The sequence below is a fragment of the Centruroides vittatus genome, unplaced genomic scaffold (assembly GCF_030686945.1).
Source record: "Centruroides vittatus isolate TY-2023 unplaced genomic scaffold, ASM3068694v2 contig_941, whole genome shotgun sequence".
Classification (NCBI taxonomy): domain Eukaryota; kingdom Metazoa; phylum Arthropoda; class Arachnida; order Scorpiones; family Buthidae; genus Centruroides; species Centruroides vittatus.
In genome coordinates this window covers 1,105,413-1,132,437 of record NW_027122625.1, presented here as the reverse complement: position 1 = coordinate 1,132,437, position 27,025 = coordinate 1,105,413, and the positions used below count along the sequence as shown (strand labels likewise).

The 27,025-nt window shown below is 29.6% G+C and overlaps 2 protein-coding genes across 3 annotated transcripts in view; one reads left to right on the top strand and one right to left on the bottom strand.

The window, feature by feature from the left end:
- Nucleotides 1-7,762, top strand: part of LOC136985000 (regulator of G-protein signaling 7-like) — a 54,607-nt gene extending 46,845 nt beyond the window's left edge. For both annotated transcript variants that reach the window (XM_067282163.1, XM_067282164.1), the window contains exons 14-17: nt 3,719-3,830; nt 3,916-4,008; nt 4,079-4,189; nt 4,431-7,762. In XM_067282163.1, the coding sequence (XP_067138264.1) occupies nt 3,719-3,830; nt 3,916-4,008; nt 4,079-4,144 (271 nt within the window). In that variant the 3' untranslated portion in view covers nt 4,145-4,189; nt 4,431-7,762. The remainder of the gene's footprint in view (nt 1-3,718; nt 3,831-3,915; nt 4,009-4,078; nt 4,190-4,430) is intronic.
- A 5,755-nt stretch (nt 7,763-13,517) lies between these two features.
- Nucleotides 13,518-27,025, bottom strand: part of LOC136984964 (uncharacterized protein PF3D7_1120000-like) — a 33,228-nt gene continuing 19,720 nt past the window's right edge. The window contains exons 6-9 of the mRNA XM_067282117.1: nt 21,750-21,838; nt 17,504-17,528; nt 15,261-15,919; nt 13,518-13,807 (exon numbers count right to left, since the gene is read on the bottom strand). Of these exons, the coding sequence (XP_067138218.1) occupies nt 13,713-13,807; nt 15,261-15,919; nt 17,504-17,528; nt 21,750-21,838 (868 nt within the window). The 3' untranslated portion in view covers nt 13,518-13,712. The remainder of the gene's footprint in view (nt 13,808-15,260; nt 15,920-17,503; nt 17,529-21,749; nt 21,839-27,025) is intronic.

Genomic DNA, 27,025 nt, shown 5'->3' with positions numbered 1-27,025 from the left:
GATGTGTAAACTTCATAACATTGTGCCCATAGAAGAGTCCAACTAGTTGGCCACATTTTTCGTATGGAGAATAATAGGATCCTTAAGACAGCCATAAAATGGGCTTCCCCTGGTGCTAAACGACCATATGGATGCCCAGGAATACTTGGCATAGAACTTTTCTTCAAGATTTGAAGATGCTGAAGCCCTTGCCCAGGATCGAAATTGATGGATGATAATTGCTGCCCGATATACTACTACTACACTACTACAGAACATTTTTCATACTAGATATTGGGCAATATCAATATAGAACTATATAAAAAAGCCTTTTGCCTTTGGGCAGTACAAATTCAGTTATACAGTGATAATTTGAATCATGCTGTACTTTTGTGATGACTTAATATACAGTTGTTATTACAGAGTAAATATACTAGTCACCAGTTCATGCAATAATATAGACAGAGGTTCTGAAAGTCTTCTGTTTCATGGACAATGTCATTCTATATTCTTACAATCCCTTTCCCCAGTTTTTAAATTGGAGCAATAGTACATTCAATTCCCTTATGGTGGAAAATGTGAATATTATGCTGCTGGAGGATCCATAAAGTACAAAAGTTGACATGTAGACCCTACATGTCAAGTTTTGTGCTTTATGGAGTGCTTAGGTTCAAATAATTCTGATTCCCATAAACTCAATGATAAAATCTTTTCAGATTTCTCAAAACAGCATAAGCTTCCTTTCAGGACAGTATCCATTGAAGCTCTGCAACACCAAGCTTTTTGCTAATGAATGGGAGAGGAAGTTCCCTTCTGTTTTCACCCATTTGAGACAAGCTAGTACTAATAGAATGTTATGATGCATCAGAACATGTTGTTATGAAAGGTTTAGAGATATTGGGGAGAACAACAGTGGCATAGTGCCAATAATAAAATATCATGGACACCTCTGTTGAGGGTGTCCATGATATTTTATTTGTTAAATAGTATTTAGTTAGCACAGAGAATATATGAAAGATTTCTAATACTAATTATGGTTTCATCTCCTTGACCCATAAACTTAATGCGTAGTTTGGCTAATTTAACCATAACCACGCATTATTATGCAATTTATGGAATACTACATCTAAGTAAATTAGATGAGTTTCCCATTTCCTCAGAAAATACCACCAAATAATCAATATAAACTATTACATAATGCGATTATGGGTAAGTGAGAGTTGCAGGTTCCAGTCCCACTTTGAGCCAATTCCTTTCTTTCAGAACCTTCTAAATTATTAAAATATTAATTTAGTAAGAGATGGGACCTAACACCTACCTCTAGTGCCAAATTATTTAGCATTTAATTATTAATAGCAGTAGTAATATAGCCTGATATTTATTAAAATTAAACAATAACTATTGGGTTTTATTTGTTGATATTTGTAAGTTTTGTGAAATTATTATGAAAAGTTCTATGCTAAAAGACAAACATGGCATTTAGTAGTCATTCACACTCACCATCTCCTGAATAGTTGGAGATTTTCAACACAGTCAAATTGGAAGAAAATATTGCCCAGTTCATAAAAAATATGAATCAAAGACAAGATATTAATTTTTTCATAAATATCTCATTTCTTAAAAACTAACTTTGAGAGGAGAGGGAGCCACTGTAAACCCACTCTTCAAAGGGTTTAAAAAAATCTGCTACCACTAATTCTTTGAGTTGTTCTACTATTAATATATGTATACACTGTTCCTCATTTTGGTTGCAAATTGTGGCCACAACAAGCTCTATAATATTCTGCAGGAGACAGATTAAAAGTGTTTGCATTCAAAGAATTTATCGTAATTCCTTATTTCACAAGGTATCAGCCTGACAATGATGCCTCAAATTTTTCAGAAAGCAAAGCAAGAACCAATTACTCTCTCAACTTATTACAGATTGTCCTAAATCACAAGGGAATGTTGGCATTCTTGAAACTGTCTAACTTTTCAAACTAAACTATCCTCATCATTGATATTACATTTTTCATGCTAATTCTATTAAGTTGATTCTAATTTGATATTATCATCACTACCTTGGATCAGAAAATCAGTACTCCAGGAAACACTTTCTTTGTTTTCATGAGTCATTTTGATGAATTTTTCACTAATACCTATGTTCTATCTTCCCTACTACTAGTAAAATTACCCGTAATGAACTCTGCCAGCATCAGTACAATCAGATATTTTTTGTGGTCTGGTAGTTGAAAAACACTGCTTTAGTGAACTACCACTTTACATTTAAATGAGGATAGGATACCAATATAACTCCCAATTTTGAGTTGTGATCTTTCTTCCTCCACTCAATCCTTGTTCTAACAAATCAAAAGTTTTGGGGTTCCAAAACCTTTGAGAATCTTGTTTGTGTCGGAAGACCCTTCTAAAGACAAAGGTGCTTTCATCTTGCATAAAAATCATCCGTTTCAAGTACCCTTGTTCTGCAACTGCAGCAATAATAAAACTTTAAATCTTATAGTGATATCCTTTTTTGGTAATGGAGCACATCAGTTCTCCTATTGAGTGGATTTCCTCAAAGGAAAAAAAAGTCTTATTGTAATAGTTATAGTGAAATCATACCAAGTGGAACATGCTCTACATTGTAAATGTCCAAAACCACCAAATTTGGGTTTAAGTCACATTTTGCTCTGAGAATCTAGAAAAATGTGGATGAAGAAATTTTTTGAGCAGTGTATCCAGATACATTGGTCTCATCTCTCATAACATGGTGTCCCCATTGTGGAATGGCTACAGCTAAAAGGTCCATTTAGTGCTTTTGGGCAGGGAGGATTAAAAAAGTTCCATTCATAAAGAAGTATTGCCCATTTTTAAATACTGTACATCTTAGTCACAATGCTGTAAAATGTTTCATCATCATATATTGTTGACTTCCATTCTTGCCAGAAAATTCAGGCTTAAAAGAAGTCTGTTTTCTGGATTTCCTTGTTGCAGTTGATGGTGGTGAGTAAAACTTTGCAAAGGACCTTCCAAATTATTATATAATATATTCAGTTGTAGTGGTACACGTGTGTAGCAATGCAGCTAACAACTTAACATTGTCCAAGAATGCAGACAATGGAGATTACAGAAGTTGCAATATCCAGTCTGTATATATAATACCATATACTTTTATGTTTAGCTGCTAAAATACTGTTTCCTCAAATTTTTCAATCATTACTGTTAACTGTGGGAGTCAAAAAGGTACTGGTCCACAAACTGTTATGACAGCTAAGCTGAGGAAGAACTGTTTGTGCATTACACTATTTTAATAAAATAATTTCACAGTTAATATACAATTGGACAAAATGGGATGCATGTTTAGCATGACTATCGGATGTTTGGGATAGCTCATTTTGTGGCCTTCGATACCAGGAAAAACAGGAAAAAATCAATTTTATGAAAAGTTTCTGGTGCTTGAAGTCAAGTGTGTCTTAACAGCAGAATTTGGGAAATCTTTTTTATACAAAAATATTTAGTTTCAATAGAATGTTAGCAGTTTATTAGCTATACTGATTCTAAAGTAATTTGAAAAATATATACGTATCCGTTTCTGGAAGAAAAATCTTCAGAACTTTACATACAATACTATGCAGTTGTATGGTTTCAATTCTTTCTGAAAAGGCAATATTACATCACAAAATTTAATTTTGAATGCATTGAATGTTAACATTATTATTATTAGCAATATTCCTATTTTTAATGGTATTTCTATTTTTAGCGAATATCTCGATTCCGACGCCAACTGCCCGATAAATATCGATTCTAAAAGTTACGAAATCACAAAGAGAAACATGGAAACTCCCGACAGATGGACTTTTAACGAAGCTGCAGTACGTTAAAAATAATTAAATTATATTAATACATAAATTACATCGAAGAAATATAAAATTTAGTCACATTTTATATCGAATACAGGCACATTTATATCAGTTGATGAAGAACGATAGTTATCCACGTTACTTGAGATCAGAAATGTATAAAGAATATCTAAATGGTATGAAGAAAAAGGTGAGTTTAATATTGTAAATAGTAAAAGATATTATTAAAATTAGATAATTAATTTAAAATATTTCTTTAGACATCGGTTAAAGGCATTAGATCTGTTATTTCATTTTCTGCCAAAAAAGAACAAACATCTTCCTAGCCTAGTGAATGTTAATGTGAAATGTTAAGAATCAAGATGTCATAGGTAAAATTATTTAAAGGATTTTTTTATGTTTTAGTTTCTTTTAACGATTGCTAATGAGTTTTAAATAATTAAAATATTTTAAACATATGATATGATATTAACATTTGCACTGGTTCTTGCTTCATCAGAGCATTGTCACATTCTGATAAAATGGGAACCGGTGCAATTGTTATTTATCGAGAATTGAAAACCAATTGAAAATCGGCACTTACGATTTTAATAATATATTTCGTATTTTCAGCAATGCAAAGACTTAAACACAGCTCTCAAGCCTTGGCATAGGGTCCTAGGAAAGCATTTGATTTGGAGAAGAGGTGATTATCGACAGAGTGCAACGTTCTGCACAAAATTATTGACAGAAGGCTGTATATTCAACATTTCTTCTTCCAGCCCGTGCGTCAATGAAATAGTTGTGCACGATTCGGAATTCTGCAGTAAGAATTCTTTGACGCGACCACGCGGGTACCTACTTATGAAATTTACAGTGAATTAAATTTGAAAAAAAATCCTATATACATAGTACAGCTTATATGAAAAAAACAAAATGAAATTCAATAACTTTTTATCTATTATTATTATTATTAATCTTTTCTTAAAAAGTTTACCATTAAGTGATTTTCTTGTTGATTAATACAAATTAAAAAGTTATATTATTATTATCACCATAATTTTTTTGTATATTTAAGAAAAAGTTATTAGCGTTTCATTTTTGCGACAATTTTCTTATATAATTATAGAGATAGAACCATCTTTAGAGGATAAAATGAACATAACATTATACAAACATGCATCATGAAAAAAAAAATAATAAAATATCATTTTTGAACAAAATTTCATAATTGTTGTGACATCGTGTATTAGTATGTATGAGAGAAACAAATTCAAATCCTCTCGCCATTATATTTTGTAAAAGTGAGATAGTGTAAGTGAAATGTCGAATCCTCTTGTAAATACACTTGCCGTGTTCTTCATAGATACGATATTTTTGTGTACGTGTATAAATTAATTGATGAATGAGATGTTACACGAGATTGTAAATATATAAATTCGGTATATAAATAATATATGGAACAGGTTTGCGCTTTTATTGATAGAGAAAAGGGACCAAATCTGATATCAAGCGAAATAGTACACTGTTAAAAATTGTTAGTAAATTATTAACATTGTTGCATGCTATTGACTGGCATTTATTTATATTCTATAACATAATAATTTAAATGTTTAAAATGAAGAGTTAAAGAGAGTTTAAAATTGTTGTTAGGAAAAGTTTTAACCTGGTTGAAAGTAGAAATTTGAAATTTTATCCCATCGATAACGCATTGAAATTCGAGTGCATCTCGCAGAATATTTAATAAATTCTGGCTGAAAAATTGAACAAATTTTCAAAAGCACAACATCAATAATACTGTGATGGTTACTTTTATTTAAATTATGCAGAGTCAGATATAAAACTCGTTTAAAGTTAAACTTCTCATAAAATCATATCTGCTTTTATAGTAATTTCTCTATACATATTCCATTTATAATTAATATTATCGTAAACTTTTTAAAATTACTAGTAGTATTGTGGCGCTTGCTGTAATTCCGAGTGCCAAAATAAAAAAACGAAGCGTAACGTTAAAAACAGACGCTCGATTAAATTTGCTCATAAATAGAACAAATCTAACTTCGTTATTCATCATAATTAAATGTTACGAATTAATAAATGTGAGAATTTTGGAAAACAATATTATAATAAATATTATGCATTACCTCCGGCATAATTTTTAAATAAAAATATCGGGTGCGTGCAGAATGCGATCGGAAATTCTGTCCGTAAGGCACTGTAAGATTTAAACATTTCATTTATATCTTAATATCGAAAGCCTTAAATTAAAATTGAATAAAATCATATAAACTGCAAAAAAATTAAAAACAATTGGAATTTTATCTGTCATATTAAAGGCTTAAGTGTAATGTACTTGACAATGTGTATATTATTCATACCATATATTCATGTAAAATATATTTTTGTTATATATGAAAATGTATCAAATGTAATTTCACATCATGTGTTCAAATGTAAAATTTAAAATATCCCTTTACCATAGACAATCTACCGAAATTCATGATTTTACTACGTGTGTCGTTCGATTGCTTCTACGGAGAATGTTTTCCATTCATTTTCTTTTAATGCCCTTTAGTAATATTTTAAAAATTATAATTAAAAGCTAGAAATAATTCAAAATATTCAAAGTAAGCATTCGTGCAGAATATAAAATTTCTTTACTTGCCACCATTAATATGTTGTGTTTAGTCTTGTGGGATTGTTATAGTCGGAAATAGCGCTTTGCTGGATTTTTTTTATAATTGTTTTTCTTTGAGAATAAGAAATCATAGCGAAATAGAATTTCCGTTATAATAGTGTACAGATTTTGACGAGCTTATTGTAAAGAGTTCGATATTTATAATTAAAATGTCATTGTTTATTGTTATATAATTCCATAAAGAAAATAAAAAACAAAAAGTTTACTATTCGATTTTTCAAAAATTAGTAAGCAGCTTATAATATTTAGGTGTATAAAAAGATATTCTTTAAAAAAAATGATGATTACTTAATATAATCTTTCATATTTACACCACCCCGTGCAGAAAAATTATCTAAAAACATCAAGTCACAGGCTCGATATCATGCCTAATTAGTATCCTTTACCGATAACGCCCAAGATCTAGCGTAAAATTTCACTCTAGATATCGGACGGTATCGATAAAGGATGCCGATTATGCATGATACCGAGTGCGTAATTCAATTTTCGATAGAGCATTTTGCTTTGGGGCAGTAGATTTGTTGTAAGTTCATTAATTATTCGAACAATAAAATTAAAATTGTAAACATTTTTGTTTTGTGCATTATGATAATTATAATATATAATATTGTATATCAAAATGAAAGTATCAATTTGAGCAATGTCTTAATGGTATATCAAGTTTTAATTGTGATAAATGGAAAATTATGTATAAATGAGATTTTTAAGTAAGTTTAGAAAAATGATATATAAATCATATCAATGTCGTAATATTAGTTTGTTATTAACGTTTTTAATATGAGTTTTATCATTAAAAACATTCCCTAGTATTATTCTACGTATTTAGTTTTAATTGTTTGCATTGTCGTACGTGTAAATTATAGCACAAATTGAGATAGTAAAACAATAAAAAGTCGTCATTCATTTGTACATATTCAAACTATGAATAATTTCTAACCTTACTGTTAACCTCACCCATATAAATTGAGTTTTAAAAAAAATGTATCATAATGAATCGTAGTTATTTTGATAAGATGTTATCATAAAAGTTATAGTAACATAAATAATTTTGTCACAGACGCAAACTTTCTTCACTGATAAATCAGACGAGTTCAAAGATTATGAATTATACATTTGACGAGAAGAGATCCTTATTTTAAGACCTACGAAAGGCAATACGGTTAGCACGGCCTCGAGAAAATTAATAAACTTAATGACGGCGGACTGAGAATTGTACTTAAGATTAGTTACACAGTATTAAAACTAAAATTCAGTTTTGTATTATTATTATTATTATTATTATTATTATTATGTGCACATAAATTATTGACTGATGTCACTTTTATAACCATGTTAGTAAAGTTGTGAATAAACTTTGAATTTACAAATCATAGTAAAATTTTGTTTTTTTTTTTTATAAAATTACTTCCTTACACTAATGAATATAAGCCAAACAATTGTCATATTGAATCGGGCTACTTTACCATGTATTGAATTTAAGAGAAGGCACCTAATGCCTACCTCTAGTACCAATTACTCAAAATTTAATAGTAGCGGTAAAGTAGCCCGATTCAATAAGGCAATCATTTGTCTTATCAGTAAATGTCAAGCTTCGAGATGTTTATATATGTATAAGAAATTCGTTATTACGTAAGATAAAACACTAAGGAAAGAAAACACAACAATCACTTACTATTTTAAGAGGGTAAAGTTTAAAGTATGAGGCAAGATCTTGGAATAGGTTGTCAAGTAAATGCTTCACTACCCAATATGCAAGGTATAGTGGTGCATCACTGCATAACACATATGCAATGTGGGCATGTTAAATGTACAGTTAGACTTAGGTTAGCAATGATATGGATATGTACTTAAACTAATTTAATGGAAAATATCAAAACAACTGAAAACTACATTGAATATACAGTTGTTACAACTGTAATTTATGTAATAACAGTACACCAGGTCATTGAAGAACAGTGGCAATGACCATGCAGCCACTGTGACGTACATGTTTGCACATCCACATGGATGATTTGTCGAGGAGGATGCCACCCAGAAGGACTTTTTATGGGAAACTGATCCTATTTAGGTGTTACAAATGCAAAGAAAACCGTAAAACTTCACACAGACAGCCCATTGACAAGGTATCAACCTACAACCAACCACTGATGGTATGTGTGTGGCATTGAATTCCGCATGAATGCAATGTGCACTCCAATGCCAATAACAACAGGCACTGTATGAGGGTGAGGAACAGCAATAAATGGATTGGTACAATTTTTCAATAAATATGATAGATGTAAATCCAAACTTTATTGAAAACATTGTGTGAACTGATATTTGCAATAAAGTTTGGATATAAATGAATACCCAAGATTCAATACACATTACATGCACTAATGGGCACAAAAGGATCCATACTGGGCACAGGACACTCTCCATCAAGTGAAACTGCCATCAAAATTTGGTGCAGTATTTTGGGTATTCCCAGACCTCATGTTTTTAATTCTTGTTTGCCTGACATACCCAAGGATTTTTCTGAAGTCAAAGGCTTACAAAACACAGTCATTGAATGCAAACGACGTGCAACAATGTATTCTGAATGCAAGTGCTACATTAGACAACAAGTTGATAGTTCATACAAAGCTGTTGTTGGAAAGGTAAAGCATGCTTCGTTGTGGAAATTAGTCATTTTGAGTACACACAATGAACAGCATGTAAAAACATCAGTAGTGTTTATAAAGCCAAACAACTGCCAGGTTACATTGGGCTATTTATACAATTAAGTTAATATTTATTAAATAATTTAGAATGTTATGGAAGAAAAGAATCAGCCTGGAGCAGGATTCGAACTTGCAACTTTCACTTACAATGCCAGTTATCCTACCGAGCCTCTTACAGACATATTTAAATATGATATAACCATTAACCATAAAATTTTCTTCCAGAATATTTTAAATTATTTAATAAATATTAATTTAATTGTAATTATTAAATTTAATAAGAGACGGTGTCTAACACCTCCCTCTAGTGAAAAATTATTTAGTAATTAATTATATATAATTGCAGAAAAGTAGCCTAATATAATCCAGTGGTTAAAACAAAAGAATCAAATGTTGAGCTTAATCGAAGTTGGTAGCATTCTCATAACGGTTTTTAATTCTTGTTCGCCTGACAATGAACATAAGTTCGTTGAAAACACTAGCAATAATGAAAAAACTATTAATGCCATATTCAATGAACTTTTCTTTCCTTTTATCTGATATTTGGCATGAGGATCAAGCTATATTGAGAATCCGGCTTTACAAATATTTTAGTTTTTGTGATGTTTGTTTATGTATCTTTAGTGTTTTATGTTTTATATAATGCTGTTTGCTATTTTTTGTTAAATCTTATCATTTTACATATACATATCTGCTAACCTAAACCTAACCACACATTTAACCATACCATATTACATGTAGCGATGCACTGATACTCCCATATGTTATGCATTTACCTGTCATATTTGACAGCCTGTTTGGAACAAGCTCCAGCTCCTGCTTGATATTTCAGAATGCAAGGAAAGGTAATAGGAAGTACTTCTTCATGTACTACAGCCTTATAATTGACAGTGTTGCCTTATTTTTATTTAGGACTGAGATTACAACAGCTTTTTATAATAGACAGACTTATATATTAAGTTGCAATCTCCCGTAGACTAACGAATTCCCTAAACGGCCTTCAGTAGGCTACTGCTACCTCTAACCAGATCAACTCTTGAAATGAAAATATTATTGTTTAATTACACATATTACAGTGTCATAACTTTTTGCTATAACTAAACAGCATATGCACGTATTTTTGTATTGAATAGTTTAATGGTAAATTATTCTTTTAAATGCCTCTTTTTCTCCAATAAAGGCTTTGCATTCTAATTTTCCTTTTCTTTTTTTAAACCAGAATATGATAAAAGGAATTTGGAGCCAAATGGTGTGGGATGACTTAAATACACTAAATACTTTTTCTAAATATTCCATGCCAAAATGGTCTGTCTTATGCCATAAATATGATATATAATATTAATAGATTAGTTAGATTAGTACACGCAGAAAAATTACTTGTAGAAGTATATATCTGAATAATTTATAAATATGCCTTACTTTTTGGTTTATAGGCAAAATGGTGTCTTCCAAAAATGCCTGTTCATATAGACACAAGACTTGAGAAACATGTTTCTGATCTGTAAGATTCCACATCAGTACTAGAATCAGAGATTGATGAGATAACCTATGAAGACTTTTAATGAAAACAAGTTCTAAACAGATGGCAGAATGACCAGATGAAATTCCAAAAGGAGAATAACAAACATTTAAATGAAGAGAAAAATAAAATCCAAGAAAGAATTGAACCTAGTTGGAAAACTGACGCACCTCTGAAGAACCCAACCGAGAGCAGCATGGCTTTAAATTATATCAGATTGAAATTGAAATCACCACAGACTGGAATTTTATTAATAGAAAATTTGCAATAAGAAAGAAATCTTCAAAATTTCCACAGTTAATATTTGAATATGGGAGCTCTCTTAAATTCCTATATTTAAATATTTTTACAATGAGAGGAATTAAAAATTTTAAATTCAAAAAATAGTATTTATCAAACCATCAAGTGAATTTCTTTATATTAAATCTATATTAACACGTGAAATGACAAATAAAAAGTAAATAAAACAACACGCGAGCCATGAGAGCTAAGACTAAGACATTCAAAAACTTAATAAAAATCACAATAATGTAGTAATAAAAAATTACCAACCTGTAAAGGGTTAAAACAATTATAGCTGAAAAACAAGCTTGCATATTGTCATCAAAGTCCATCCGACTCTGAATCTTTGAATCTTAGAAGACTCAAACTGGCAGATAGTGCTGGACAGCTCATTCCACTTAATAAACAGAGATAGGATTGAAGGTACTACTGCAATATAACATTGTAGAACAAATTCAGCTTCAATGATCATCAACAGTAATAGACTTCAAGTGACAATCTTCACAAAGAGGAGACCAGAAAAGAAAGCTTAACTCAACCATCAAAACCTGTAAAGGATATAAAACAAGAGAGAAAAAATCTACATAATGTCCATCAGGGTCTCTCCAACTCAATATTATTTCTTTCGTGTGTTACAATACAGTTAAAAATAAATTAGCTCATTGTGTACTGTACATAGAATATTTTATGAACTATTGTTTTATCATTCTCATACAATAATTCATATTACCATTAGACCTATTGTTGAAAATCAAACACGTTAAAGTCAATAACTGTTCAAACCAAACAAAGAACTTCTCTCTCGATACATCTTTTGGACAAAGTATATATAAAGAGAACTTATTCGGATTTTTGGGATGTAAATATGTATTTAACAAAACGACATGAAATAAATAAGGTTTTAGCTTCAGACCACGCGTCAAAATAGTTATTATTTTGAAAAGATTGTAAGGACAGTAAGAGCACTGATACCATAATCCTTACAATCTTTTTTTTTTTTTTTTTTTTTGTTATTCCTCTCTCCATTAGAATAATACAATATGTTTTTTCGAATACAGTTGGCCCAAAGTGGGACTCGAACCCACAACAGTTGCAGGTTTGAGTGCCGCTCCGAACCGATTCTTTTCTTCCAGTTTAATCTAAAATTATTTAATTAAATTATAATTATAGCCATTATATAGCACAATGGCATACAGCTGTGGTTGGCTTTATTATTATAGCGCATTGGGTTTTAGTCGAGTTGTTTGTAAATTTAATTAATTTGATTTTAGATAGTGATTCAAATTAGGAAAAATTTTCTAAGAATTTCACATTTTTCTTGGAAAATCATTATACTGGAGTTTCATGTACAACAAATGCAAAAGAAAAATGCTTTAACATTTCTTTTAATGTTGTGAAATTTTTGTTTGTATTAGGAATTGACAACTTTAGCCATAGAAATTTCATATCTACAGTACCTACAAAATGATTAATATGAAATTGTTTTAAAAATTTGCTTAAAAATATAAATAAAAATGAATATTTGTTAAGATTTGATATTATATCTTTAGATATTAGCCGTACTTTGGCAAAATTTATATATATTGTTAATTTGAAGTTAACAGTAACACATTTTTGTATAGTTTTCAACTGTACAATTTGCTCAAAAATACAAATCAAAAACAACTTGTTGCTAATTTCAAATTTAAAAAAATGTTAAAAATTTCTCAAAAAGAAAAACAGTTTATTGATGCGCCTATTTTTTCAAGTTTCATATAAATTAGAAACAAATTTAAATTTAGTAAAATAGTTAAAGATACTTTTTTTAAATAGAAAATACAAACCAATCTGTTCTATATTAGTAACAACAGAAAAACATTTAAATTGTCATGCAGAGAATGAAATTATATCAAAAATAATATAATTATTCCTTAATAAAAACCTAAAATTTTCAGAGAATTTTTTCTAATTTGAATCACCATGTGAATGATTTAAAAATCAAATTAAATTTGCATAATTTGTACTTTGAAATTTTGAATTAACTATCGAATAAAAATTAAATTCTGATATTTTTTGTATGTTGAACTTCATAAAATTTAGAACTGTACTCTTTTCAACTCGACTCGACTCGCAAAAACTCGTCGTGGTGATCTTCTAAAACTGTTCACACGTTTGTTACAGGTAAAGAAGTGCTTCTAAAACTTTAATATTCAATACTCTGTGTGTCTTATTGCCCTCCTCTTTTCTTGAAGCAAAACATTAAATTCCATAACTTCTTCTTGCTTAATTAACAACTGTAGAAAGTTTTGTTGTTATGCTCACCTACAAGACCATCTGAAGGAACTAACTGTCCTAAAATAAAAACAATAGTATTTGCTTCCTCTAGCAATTGTCAATTGGTGACAACCTAATGTGTTACAGTGAGTTTACATAAAGAGAATGTATTAAATGAGTGTACCATATTTAAATTCAATTAGATAATTTAAAATTTATAGACAAAAGATTGGTCTATATTAATATCAACAAATCAAATGTTTATCAGAAATGTAACCAAATTTTTCCAATACTAAAAAAATATTTTATTTTTGTCAACAAAAATTTACAAATTTACACAGTTTATATACAAAAGTAATTATATGAAAGTTTGCAATGAAAAAGTATCATTCATGATTAATTCATTAATCATTCAAATAGCTATAAAAAAATTTCATTTCTTAACCATGCTTATTTCTATTTCATCTCACTTTCTTGATGTTTTTCTGCCTTCGCTTCATTGCCTCCTCTCTTTTCTTTGCTATTTCTTCAGGGGTACATTTTTTACTGATTTTGACTTAAAAAGAAAAAAAAAACAACAAATATTTCAATCAATGAACTTTAAATTAGATTCTTCTTTTAAACTTATCTCGTCTACTAGTACTTTATCAATTAACAGGACTTATTATACTGGATTTATAGATGCAGCAATTAGGTCTTACAGATCAGAAATAATAATGTTTATTTAAATCATCTGGGTCGTGCCTCGGTGGAGCGACACGTCTGGGGCGGACAGATATAACACCGGTGATCCCTCCGAGGAGAGGAAAGCTGGCCACCTTCAGCCACCAGCCCTTACGACTGACGCTTAGAAGTGACTCTACAGGTGGCCGGCTTTCCTCTCCTCGGAGGGATCACCGGTGTTATATCGGTCCCCCCCGGACGTGTCGCTCCACCGAGGCACGACCCAGATGATTTAAATAAACATTATTTCTGATCTGTAAGACCTAATTGCTACATCCATAAATCCAGTATAATAAGTCCTGTTAATTGATAAAGTACTAGTAGACAAGATAGGTTTAAATTAAGTTAAGGACACAAAAGCATGTTAATTAGATCCTTCTTTTCTTCATAGCATATAAAAAATAATAATACAAAACAATCTTAAAGAATAAAAAGATTCTAAACTAATTTTCTTTGTTTATCTGATAATATAATGTAAAATAAAAGCTAAACATTAAAACATTTGCAGAAAGCTGTAACACAACTATGTCATTTGTCACAAAAACTTTTAGTTCTGCCATCTTGATTTAAATTTTGATAAATTGATATATTTTTATTAATAAAATCAACAAAACTAATTTAATTTTTCATTACTTACACATACCAGAATTTTGGTTCAGAACTGTTTATAAAATAATGTTTACCAAAATTTAATTTTTATTTACAAAAACTTGCGCGCATATACACTTTCAATTTTTTTGTTATATTTTTTTAAAAGATTAATAAAAGATATTTTACTGTATCTTTATGAAAAGTTTGTTTAATTTTAGTAATACAGTAGAGACTTGTAAATCGGAACCCCGGTAATCGGCATGATTTTCAGTTGGACTGTGTCGTGCTGAATCAAACGTTTTTGATACTAAATTTACTTCTAAAGTATAATTTTCATGTTTTTATACTCTTCAATATATTTATTTTCTTTGTACAAAATGCAGAAATAATTTTTAACGATACGATAGCCTCCATTATTATTATAAAAATTTTCGTTAGGCTTAAAATCGACGAAAATTCAACACGAAGCGACACGCAACGGAGAAAAATTTGAACATCGGACAGGTTAATATATTTTTTTGTACATAATCCGTAATCGGAACAAATCCCTAATCTGAACAACTCCAGTCCCCAATTGATTCCGATTTTCAGTTCACTACTGTAAATTATATTAAAATTTTCAAAAAATAAAAGACTTACTCTTACTTCTAATTACTGATATAATATCTAAATTATGCATATTTTCTAAAACTTACTTTGGAATAATTTAGATTTCATTTCAGGTGAAGTGCCATTGATTAAGACTCCATTCTCTTTTGTATTATTTTTAGAAATTTGTTCAGTTGTCCTATTTTCTATTGAATTTTTAATGTTGACATTTGCATTTTTAAGTTCATTTTTGACATGTGTTGTTGCTTCTAATGTATCATTTTCATCTATAGTAAACAAATCTATACTAGAATATTCTGACTTGTTTTGTACATTGTCAGGAAGAGAAGTTATTCCTGGCATAATTAGTTGATCTTCTTGTAATGAGCTGATAATTTCTTCTAAAGAACTATCGCTTTCCCAAAATTCATCTTTTTCGTCACATTTTTTGAAATTCATTTCTGGTTCTTGTGGCAAATTATGATCAGTACTTTTGTTAGGTGTGGGAATATTTTGATTCATTATGTCATTTTTAAATCCTTTAGATTTTTTACATACCGAACTTAACAAATTGTTTTTGGAAGAAAAATTATCTTCCAATCGTTCGACTAACTGGGTGGCTTCAATCAAAAAACTTTCATTGGCATTTTCCCATAATTCTTCAGCTGATAATTCTCCTTTAGTAGGACTTAATGGACTTTCAATAACTGAAGAGTTATGTTCAGTTGTTTTCAAGTTATCACAATTATTTGCCCAAAAACAAGATCTAAAAATATAATTAAATAAAATTAATTTTTAAAATAGTAATTCTAAAACTTACTGTAATATGAAAAATTTTCTACAGATATAAATTTGCTCTAATGAATTCACAAGCCTAGTTAAGAACAAAGAAATACTTCAGAAAATTACGGATAATTTAAATAAATTATTAGTTTAGTTTAATATTATTTAGTTATTTATTATTAGTTTTCTTTTTTATTAAAGAAAGAAAACTAATCTTGTGTAAAAAGAACTTCATAAAAAAAAGTTGGTCTTTGTCTCCTTCCTTGAAAAGTATTTTCCACAAAAAAGCAAAAACCTTCATTTGTGTAGATTGAGTTTGTTAGTTCTTAATATAAAAAACAAAAATCAAGAAAAACTTACCTTTAATTTGTCTTATGATATATATACTTTATTGTTTACAAATAGATTAAATAATTAATTGTAAGATTGTTTATAAATAAGACTAAATTATTATTGGGCTGCAATTTTTAAATTGTACACACATACATTCTCACTGTCATCCATTAATTAATTAATCAATCTCAAGAATGGAGTTAGATAGATGAAAATTGAGATCAGATATGAAAAGCTTAGGGACTGGAGGCCAGGAAATCAGGTGATAATTTTTTAATTAAAAGATGATTAAAAATTGCAGTCTGGCATTGTGACGATGTCACAATAAATAATTGCTTACTTTAATTAGAATATTTTGAATCTTGCAAATATTTCCAAATTTCAGTCTTGTAGCATTGAAAAATTCTTTAACAACTCTAAAGCTAAGTTCACATTGGCATATAAACTGCTACAAAATAGATACAAATTGCCAATATGTGTCCTTTTGGTGACTGTTCAACTAGTTTGTTAGGAGATGAAAGTATCCTCAACTTTAACAAAACTTCAGTTTGTTCGACCAATTAACTTTTTCCTTAAAACTGACGATTGTAAACAAAACCTTTTTTGACCAATCACATTCTAACTGTGCGGCATAGCATGATGCAAACAGTATTTCTCTTTGTTAATGTTCATTTGTAGTGGTGTGTATGATATTGTGAACCTAGCTTAATATAGATACATTTTTATATATAACACATTAATTTAACAGCAAAAAAAATGTAATAAAATATTACATGTTAATTTTTAATAATGTAATACTAAAAGAAAAACAGAAGAATTTTTTTTATCATCCAGATAAAAATCTGGATGTATCTGCATGATTTTTTGTTTTATCATTCCAGAATAAATTACAATAAAAAGTAATTTATTCTTCAAAATGAATCTGAAATTTAAAAAATAAAGGTTTAATAATGCATGCTGGAAAAAAAACACGTAGGAAATTTTACTAAATTAATTAATATTTAGATTTCTTAATATAGATAAACCATTCATGATATAAAAATTTTATTTTATTTGTTACATTGATAATTTATATATCATATCATTTGTAATTGAGATAATTTAAATATTTCTTCTATTTCTTCAAGAAAGTGTTAAATTAAAAGATGAAATGTGAGAATGTACAGAGTTAACTATAAACACTCAATATATAATTAATAGTTTATTTGTTACCAAAAACATAAGACATAATTACCTTGATTTAACTTGCTTTATCAAATCTAAAATAAAAACAGAATAATAATAAATAAATAACTTAAATACTTTAATTTTTTTTTTAAATGTTTTATTTAATATTTAGAACCATAAAAAAGAAAATAAACAGTATTAGATTACAACAATGTTGTATAATAATGTTACAGAATAACAATATTAAATGATGATTAATTTAATACTTTCAGTGCCAAGGTTGCATAGTGGTGTCCAATATATTATGCTCATACCTGTAATATTTTACTTGGCTGTTCACTTTGATGCACTATCTGTCTAGTATGTCATAAGTTATGTGCTTTGTTTGATAGGAAATTTTTATGCTTTTAATTAATTTATTTATTGTTTCATGTTTATTTTTGTGATGACTAATAAAAAAATTCATGGTTTTTGTGTATGAAAATTAGTTATTTTATCACTAATAAGTAAAAACAACAGTTCTTTCAAGTAATAAACTTTAATGTTCTTATAAAATCAAATTAAAAGCAATGGGATTGGTAAAAACTTCCTAAGTATGTAGATTCTAAAAATAATTTCAGAATGTTAACGAGTAATATACACTTTATATCCGATTTTGAGAAATTTATTAGGCAGACAAACAAAATAAAGAATACTAAACTTTTATTTTTTGCTTTTCTCAAAAATTCCATATGCATTTTACCTTTTTTAACTTGCCTCATCAGTGGATACATTCATTTGCCAACTGTTGTTCCCTTTATACTGGACTATGTCGTCCCAGCATGCATCTACATTCATACCCATATTTAAATTAATTGCATTTGCATAATTGTAAAACTCTCTATTGTAAAAGCAGATAAAACGCATCAATTGGTCATACTAAGAAAAAAAGAATTACAATCTAAGAAACTAGAAATTATGTCAACAGAGGAATATGAACTTCTGCCTAAAGACACTATAGAACAGTGATTCTCAAAGTGGGGGTCGTGAAAAATATTTGGGGGTCGCTGAAAAATTGATGCCAGATCAATTTTTTCAAATATTTTATAAATTTACTATGAATTCATGTTTAGAAATAATAGAAATAAAAAATATATAAAATAATTTTTACTTAAATAAATTGCACATATAAATAATAAAAATAACATAAATATTTAAATATGAGCCTAACCCCCTCCCTCCAGGATGTTTTTTGACACACACTTATTCTTCGAGGGTCCTTTGAAATTTTTAAGTGCAGAAGAGGGGTCGCGGTTTAAAAAGTTTGAGAAACACTGCTATAGAAGATAGTCAAAAAAGACTTACTAGATTAATGAAGTTGCACAGGAATGAATTTTCAAAACAACAAATAAAGAATATCTTAGACTTCGATAACATAAGAGTACCTAAATTAAATATAAGACTTAAAAAGCATATAACAGCATATAAGCTTAAACCAGGAAATACATGTAGATCTCTAGTTGATTTCAAAAATTCTATCTTATATAATTTAGAAAATTACCTCAAAACCTATTTACAGGAAATACAGTGATACCTCGGTTTTCGTTGATGATCTGTCCGAATATAATCAGCAAAATCCAAAACCAATGAAAACCGAGGCAATTATTTCCATAGTAATCAATGTAAATCAAATTAATTTGTTCTAGACACTCTGAAATACATACCAAAATCATATTTTATAGAGCATAAATATTGGGCTTAATAATAAAAACAATAAGAATTTTATATAGAATGAATATAAAACACTAATGTAATGAATAAATGAATATTTCACATGGCATTCGAAGGGCTGCTGGCTATGGAAACTTTCTTTAATCCCACGATGGAGCTAAAAGAAAAGGAAAGCAATGGAATTGTTTGGCTTTTTTTAAACTCTTTCTGCCCTGTGGGTACTAAGAGGGCCTCTTTTAGGAAGCCCATTATGGGTTCGGCCAGGCCCACAATGAGGTGGCCGGGTGGTAAGGGATGGAGCCCGACATATCTGGATGAACTACCACCCCAAAAAATTCTTGGGGATTTTTCGACCCGTCCAGATTCGATCCTGTGTCCCCCACAGCGGTTAGCTGCCACCTTGACCGCTTTGGCTGTCATAGAGAAGTTGTTTGGCTAGACACACGAGCTAATGCTCACACAACGAGAAACAACGGCACACTGAGCAGGAAAACGTGTGGCTCGCTCTTTGTTTTCGCAAAATTAGCAGCAAGGTCATATGGGCATGCCAACGAAATCTGAGACAAATTTTTCGCGAAAAAAATCGACGAATACCGAAACCGACAATAACTGAAGTCAACATACACCGAGGTATTACTGTAACTAAATCTAAATATAGTATAAAGAATACAGATGAATTAATTAATGGACTATTAAAAGGTCAAATCAAGCAATCATTTCATATAATGAGTCTTGATGTAAAATCAATGTACCCGTCTATCACTTTTGAAATGATTAAAGAAAATATAAATCTGTATAAGATACCAGAATATATACTAAACCTTATTGAATTTGTTTTTAAAAATAACTATTTTAAAATTTCTACAGATTATTACAAACAAAAGAAATGAATAGCAATGGACCAAAATTATAGGACCACGTTATAGGACCACATTATAGGATCAAAATTAGCAGACATCTGCATGATTACGATAGATGAGAAAATATCACATTTTACAGGTATTTGCTATTACGCAAGATATGTTGACGATATTTTAATAATATACAGCCACAACCAGAGAAATAGAGGAATACGCAAATAAACTGAATGGAAATTTAAAATTTACATTTGAAGAAGAACTAAACCAGGAAATGAATTATCTTGATGTTACATTAAGATAATTCATTTCCTGGTTTAGTTCTTCTTCAAATGTAAATTTTAAAAGAGAACATCTTAAAAGAGAACAAACAAAATTATTTTTTTTTGTAAGTATGAAAAACAATGTAATACTAAAAAAAACCATTAAATATAATTCATATTGCCCTATAAAAATTAAGAGGAATATATTCCTGATGGAATTAGAGAAAATAATAAATAGAACGACATTACAAGAAGACATTGAAATAGAGATGAGGCAACTTTTCAAAAAATATTTATTAAATAACTACCCAAAGAATATTGTATGTAAGTGATACTATTATTATATAAATAATAGATATAATGTTATAGATGACATAATGTTAAGAATCAAACGACTGATACTTTATATATTAATTTCCCATATATAAATCATCTTTTTGAAAAATATAAACCAGAATTTAATAAATTTTCTATTTGTATAGTAGCAAAACAAAAAAATATGTTAATGGATATAATTAACATTATAAATAAAGAAGATCTAAGTATATTAAGAAAACAACTAGAAACTGCAGGAATCATCTACAAATTATCATGTACGTGTCCTATTCCAAAATGTTACATAGGAGAAACAGGAAGAAGATTAGAAAAAAGGTTAAAGGAACACGAGGCTGCAATCTGGTTAAAAAGACGAGAATCCCCATGGTGCCAGCATTGTAATAACTTTAATTGCAAAACAGATAGAAATAATGTTAAAATATTGTATAAAACTAAAAATTGTTTAAAAAGAAAAATTATTGAACATTTCTGTATCAAAAATTATGCAAATGCAATTAATTTAAATACAGGTATCTACATTAAAGGGAATAAAGGGAACAACAGTTGGCAAATGAATGTATCCACTGATGAGGCCAGTTAAAAAAGGCAAAATGCATATGGAGTTTTTGAGAAAAGCAAAAATAAAGGTTTAGTATTCGTTATTTTGTTTGTCTGCCTAATAAATTCCTCAAAGTTGGATATAAAGTGTATATTACTCATTAACATTCTGAAATTATTTTTAGAATCTACATATTTTAATGTTCTTTATTGTATTTTATACGGTAGCATAACTGTGTGATTGATATATAAACTAATTTTATTTTTGAAGCAATTCAAGTAAAGCTGTTAGTTCTGATAGCATCTCCAAAAGTTCTAATAAAAATGATGATGATGATATCTTTCAATGTAAGTGAAAAGATGTTCAAAGGTTAGAAAATATTAAACTTATAAAACCGTCTTACTTATATAAAGCATTTTTATATGCTTGAAATGTATATAGAAATCCTTGATCCACAGAATGAACCCACATAGTTGGCGCTGAATAACTGAATAATAGTGGCTAACAAATTTACCAGTCACTACACTGTTGTATTATATCATACTCTATAATAAAGTTTTAATGTAAATACTTTCTAATTATAATATTTTGAATATTAATAGCTTATACCATTTTTATCAACTGCTTCTGTCAATTCTTCCAATTCTTTAGCCAAGTATCTTGCACGCTTATTTTGGATATTATTTTTCTTTGAAGAACTAAATAAGAGAATAAAATTAATTATTTTTAATCTAAAATTATTCCATTTAAAATTATTATTCTATCTATTTTATATACATATTTTCATGTGTTTTTATATGCTGGAAAAATATTATCTTAAAATATTGTAAAAATGATTAACATAAATGAATGTAAATTATAAAATATGAGATTATTATTAAAATTATATTTATATTTTTTTTAATTTTAAAGTTTTGCTGGATGAAAATTATTCTATGAGAAATAAAAAGACGTAGTCGCTTCCAAAAAACTTTTGGTAGATCACCATTTATTTCCTTAAAATGTTCCATTAGAATAAAATCTTCAGGACGACCCGACCTTTCTTTGTAGGCTTCACAGCCGCCCAGGAAACAATTCTTTAAAACAGGAAAAAATCCAATTAAATTTATAAAAATTTCAAAAATTGGAATTGGTAATCTTACAACGTCTTAAGTTGCATCCATGACTTCCACTCGGGAGCTTCAGACTTTTTATCCACTTGAAAATTGCGCTGTAAAATGTTGATTATGTTTCCTGGGCGGCTGTGAAACCTACAAAGAAAGGTCGGGTCGTCCTGAAGATTTTATTCTAATGGAACATTTTAAGGAAATAAATGGTGATCTACCAAAAGTTTTTTGGAAGCGACTACGTCTTTTTATTTCTCATATTATATTTATATATTTAATAAAACATTTATATGAAACATACTTCACATTTTCATTTATTGTATAGTATACACTTTATGCAGTATGATCCTGATTTAAGAATACTCGATATATGAGAATTTGATACAACAAGCTGTTTTCTTTTTTCTTCCCAATTTACAACAACAAAATATTATAATCATGTGTAAAGAGACTAAAATTCCCATGCAATATAATTAGAAAGCTCATAGGTTTCAGTATTCATTTTCTTTGTTTCATTAATATTATGTCTGTTTGTAGTGCTATTCATTCTAACACAATTGCATATTTCAGGAAACTTTATCTCTACATTACAGATCCATTTATCTGTGATTTATTGATTTAATTTTTATGTATTTCCTTATTTTATTTACTTTTTATTTATATGCAATCATTTTTTACTTTTTTAAAAATATTTTTGAACTTATACATTTGTTTTACAATATATTAATGTTTGGATGATAAAATTTGAATTTGTATTTTGGAATATTTTCATCCAAACACCATTGTGGCATTCCAATATGTAATCTACTGGAAGAAGGTCATTAAAAACATCCAAAAATCCAAGTTCAAAAATATTCAAAAAAATTAAAAAATGATTGCATATAAATAAAAAGTAAATAAAATAAGGAAATACATAAAAAATAAATTAATTAAATACAAAATATTAAATAATGAACCTCCATCTATTAAATCAGATAATGCACATAGACCATTCCATAGCTGTCACAAGGCTTTGCATTATTTATATAGAGGGTATACAAAAAAAACCTCTGAGCTGTTGACAGAGAGTTAATGCCCTTATAGTTGATAGAATATCCTGCACACACCACTTTATAAATATGAAAAACCTCTGCATAGTGTATTTGTCAGCAATTTCCTATTTTTTGGATGATTTGGGCTCGATCCCATTCAATACTTGTAGAATCTTGATTAGCAATGGCATATGATGCTAAGGCGGTAATCAGATTGGATTTCTTGATGTTGTCTTTGTTCTGTTAAGCATTGTTGAATGGATCTCAGGGTGGCTCCTACATAGTAGATTGTGTGTGCTTGTCTGTTGTTTGTTAAGGGGGTTATAAACACTTGAAATCCGTGCCATGTCCAGGGGATCATTATCATTTCTTACTAATCTATAAACAATAGGGTTTCTTTTGTAGGTGATGCTGCAACTAATCGTGTTGCCCATCTCTTTAAAGATGTTACTTTGGGGAGTGATTTGGTCAACAATTAGGCATTCAGCCTGTGAAGAATTCCTGAGATAATCCTCCATTTTGTGTTGGAATGTATCAATGAAGGTTTTAATAGTCCTACGTTTGTAACCAAATCTTGCACCAATGGAAATGATATAATCCAATTCCTTGTTTCTATCAAGTGTCTGTGCAGTGTGTCCATTCCCTTGATCAATGCCCAGAATGCTGCTATGGTTGAGTAGGTCATGGGAACTCCGAAGAATGAACAATAGATTGTAGGAAGGTTTCCTGTGAATGCTCATGAAGATGCTGCAATTCCTGAGTGTTAGCATAATATACAGAAAATGCACTCCCCTATTACTTTCCTGCTCCAAATCCAGCATGAGTCTGTGTTGTTATTGATGTCATCTATAAAATTTTGGATGATGGGACATGTTTTCCAAATGATGAGATAATCATCTATGTATCTAGCATATATACGAATGTTGGAAACATACTTGGGCAAGATGGAAGTCTCCAGGAACCTAAGCACTCACAAAAAGGGGCTCCCCAAGGAGACACCTCTGTTCTGTATGTAGGTAGTGTTGTTAAGTGAGAAGAATGACGAGTAAGTCACCAGATGTGCCAGCTCCAACATATGATTGTGTAAATTGAGTGCATGGTGAAATTTTCATAAGAGAAAGTTCCTCAGATAACAAAAGCAATGTTCTAATGTAATTGCCAGGTATAAAGCTTGAAAATCCAAGGCTGTCCCATACTCTTCATTGTACAGATCAAGACTTCTTAGTTTTTCAACCAAGGTTAATGGTTGTGAGATGCTGTATTCATATGCAGGTAGGAGTTGAATGACAAATTTGCAGAGGAATCACTCAATGAGGATGATTGGCAAACAGCATTTGTCCACCGCTGGTCTTAAACTTTTCCCTGGTTTGTACACCTTTGTGAAGGCAAATAATTTGGATGTCAATGGGGACATAACCACAGCATTGCTCAGGTGGAGTTTCCATGCCAAAGTGGTGTATACAAAATGTTTTACTCTGGACTGTAGTCATTCTAATAGATGTTGGGGCCATCATACATTCTGTGGCCATAATGTATTCAAGAAGGATCCTTGTATATGTGGTACTTAAGAAGAGAACCAAGTCCTTAGATTTGTCTGCTCATATGATAATGGCATTGTTAACCTGCAGCCATGCTCTGTTGGCCTTAATCGAATCCCGTGTATCAGGGAGAAGTTTCAAATGATAAAAGTCATCTTCCACCTAAAATATTCTTTCTGAACTTTGTTAAGGCTCTCCAAAGCATGTTCAATATTAGGTATGATTGCATTTAGGTAGAGGGGGTGGCACAAACATTGGGCCAAGTTTACGGCCTCCTGCAGGCATCGCGGAGAAGAGAGGTCATTCCAGCATTTCAAAGGGTGTAGATCAGAAGAAGGGATCCTGGGATGTTGGAAACATAGTATTCAGGAGAGCTTGTTACAATACTTCTTTTTTTAGTCAGGTGGAAACTCAGTCTAAGTTTACCACTCTTACATTAATCTCAATTAGTAAATTAGTCAAAGAATGAAACACTGTCCTCCAATTGTGTAAGGTCCTGAAGGAGAATGTATTTGCGACGTTGGACAGAACAGATTGCTTTCCTTCCTTAAGCACATAAAATGCAATTTTGGGAGTAGAAAAGCACAACCAATGGGTAAACTGTAATTATACTGTACTACACACACAAACCTAACTTAAATCTTGATTTTGTATTCTGAATATAAATTCATATATAAAATACATATTTCACATGTAATTTTAAAAATCTGATGTTTATTATTTTTAGTCCTAGAATTATATATCTGTCCTCATAAAAAGACACTTGTCATATATTTAATGTAAGGTACAAATCATAGAAAGTTAATCTGATTAAAGAGAGTCACTTTTAAAAAACTATTTTCACAAAATTATAGTATTTTATGTAAATAATTGCATATCTGGCAAGGCAACTACATCACCCTTCTAGAAGCCTAAAAAGAAAGGTTGGAAGTGGTTGGAAGCTTTGGTTCTTGTGAAAGTAATCATCATAAAGTAACTTAGTTTAATCAGATTGCTTCATTTTTGTAATCAGGGTTCCTACTCAAATTTTTGTTTTGAATTCCCTGATTTTCCCTGACCAACTTTGTCCAAATTCCCTGACCCTCACATTTCTTACGGTGTGGAATATCGACATAATAAAACAGCATTTTATTTACTGCGAACATCGAGTATATCTATCCCTCTTTTTGCCTAGTTGTATGTTTCAAAGACTGCCACATTAAAAAAACACAGTATGCATACATCCTGTAGAAAAATGTATGATAGAATCCACAACTTCTATGTAATGAAAAAATAAGCAATTTACAAATGAAACATGAGCTTTTTATTTTATCATCATTTATCAATATTATTTGTATGTAAATCTAGTAAATACAAGATAGCATAAAATCAACAAACAGTATTCTTTGATATACAAATAGTACTGTACTGTACTTAAAATGAACTCTTGACTTAGAAACACATAATTTTAAAATCTTTCAACAAAAAGAGTAACTATTTTTAAACAGCAACATAATTTTAACAAAAAGTTAAATTTAAAAATTTTCAAATAAAGCATTTGTTCCCTCAAAAAAAAATCGATCATGTAAAAAAAGAAATAGTTTTCTTTTGTCAACCACATTATTTCAAAATGGCGTAAAAATAGATTGTATATAAAGAGGGATAGGTGTAAGTTTTTACTATAGCTTCTCTAACAAATCCACTAAATCTAGCAAAAAATTAGCTGAATTGGCAACTCATTAAAAGAAAAAAAATGTTTCGTTGTCGCTATTTTTATTTTGGTTTCGGTGTAAAGGCCAGAGTTTTAATAATTATTTTTAATAATTTTTATTTATTATTTAATTTCGCATTAAATTTTGTCTTTGCATAAAATTTTCTTAAGAATGCAGACAAAATTTATCTATTTTAACCCTTAATTACAAATCTTATAATTATTGCAAATCATATCACAAACCATCTTTCTCACTTTTATAGCAAATTTTAATAAATGAACTAATGTTTTCAGCAATCTTAAATAGCCTTCCTCAGGTTTAACATAATTTCAAATGTCAATTAGAACATAAGATTTGAAACTTTGCATTTCACTTGTGAGATATGATGACTCTTTCCCTTTGGGAAAATAAAGGGGATAAAGTTAATTCTCCCAACGTCAGGAAAGTTGAGGGACTATTAAGTATGTGGGAAACATGGTACAGATGGACGAAGACACCTCTTTACCATTTAACCCGTTT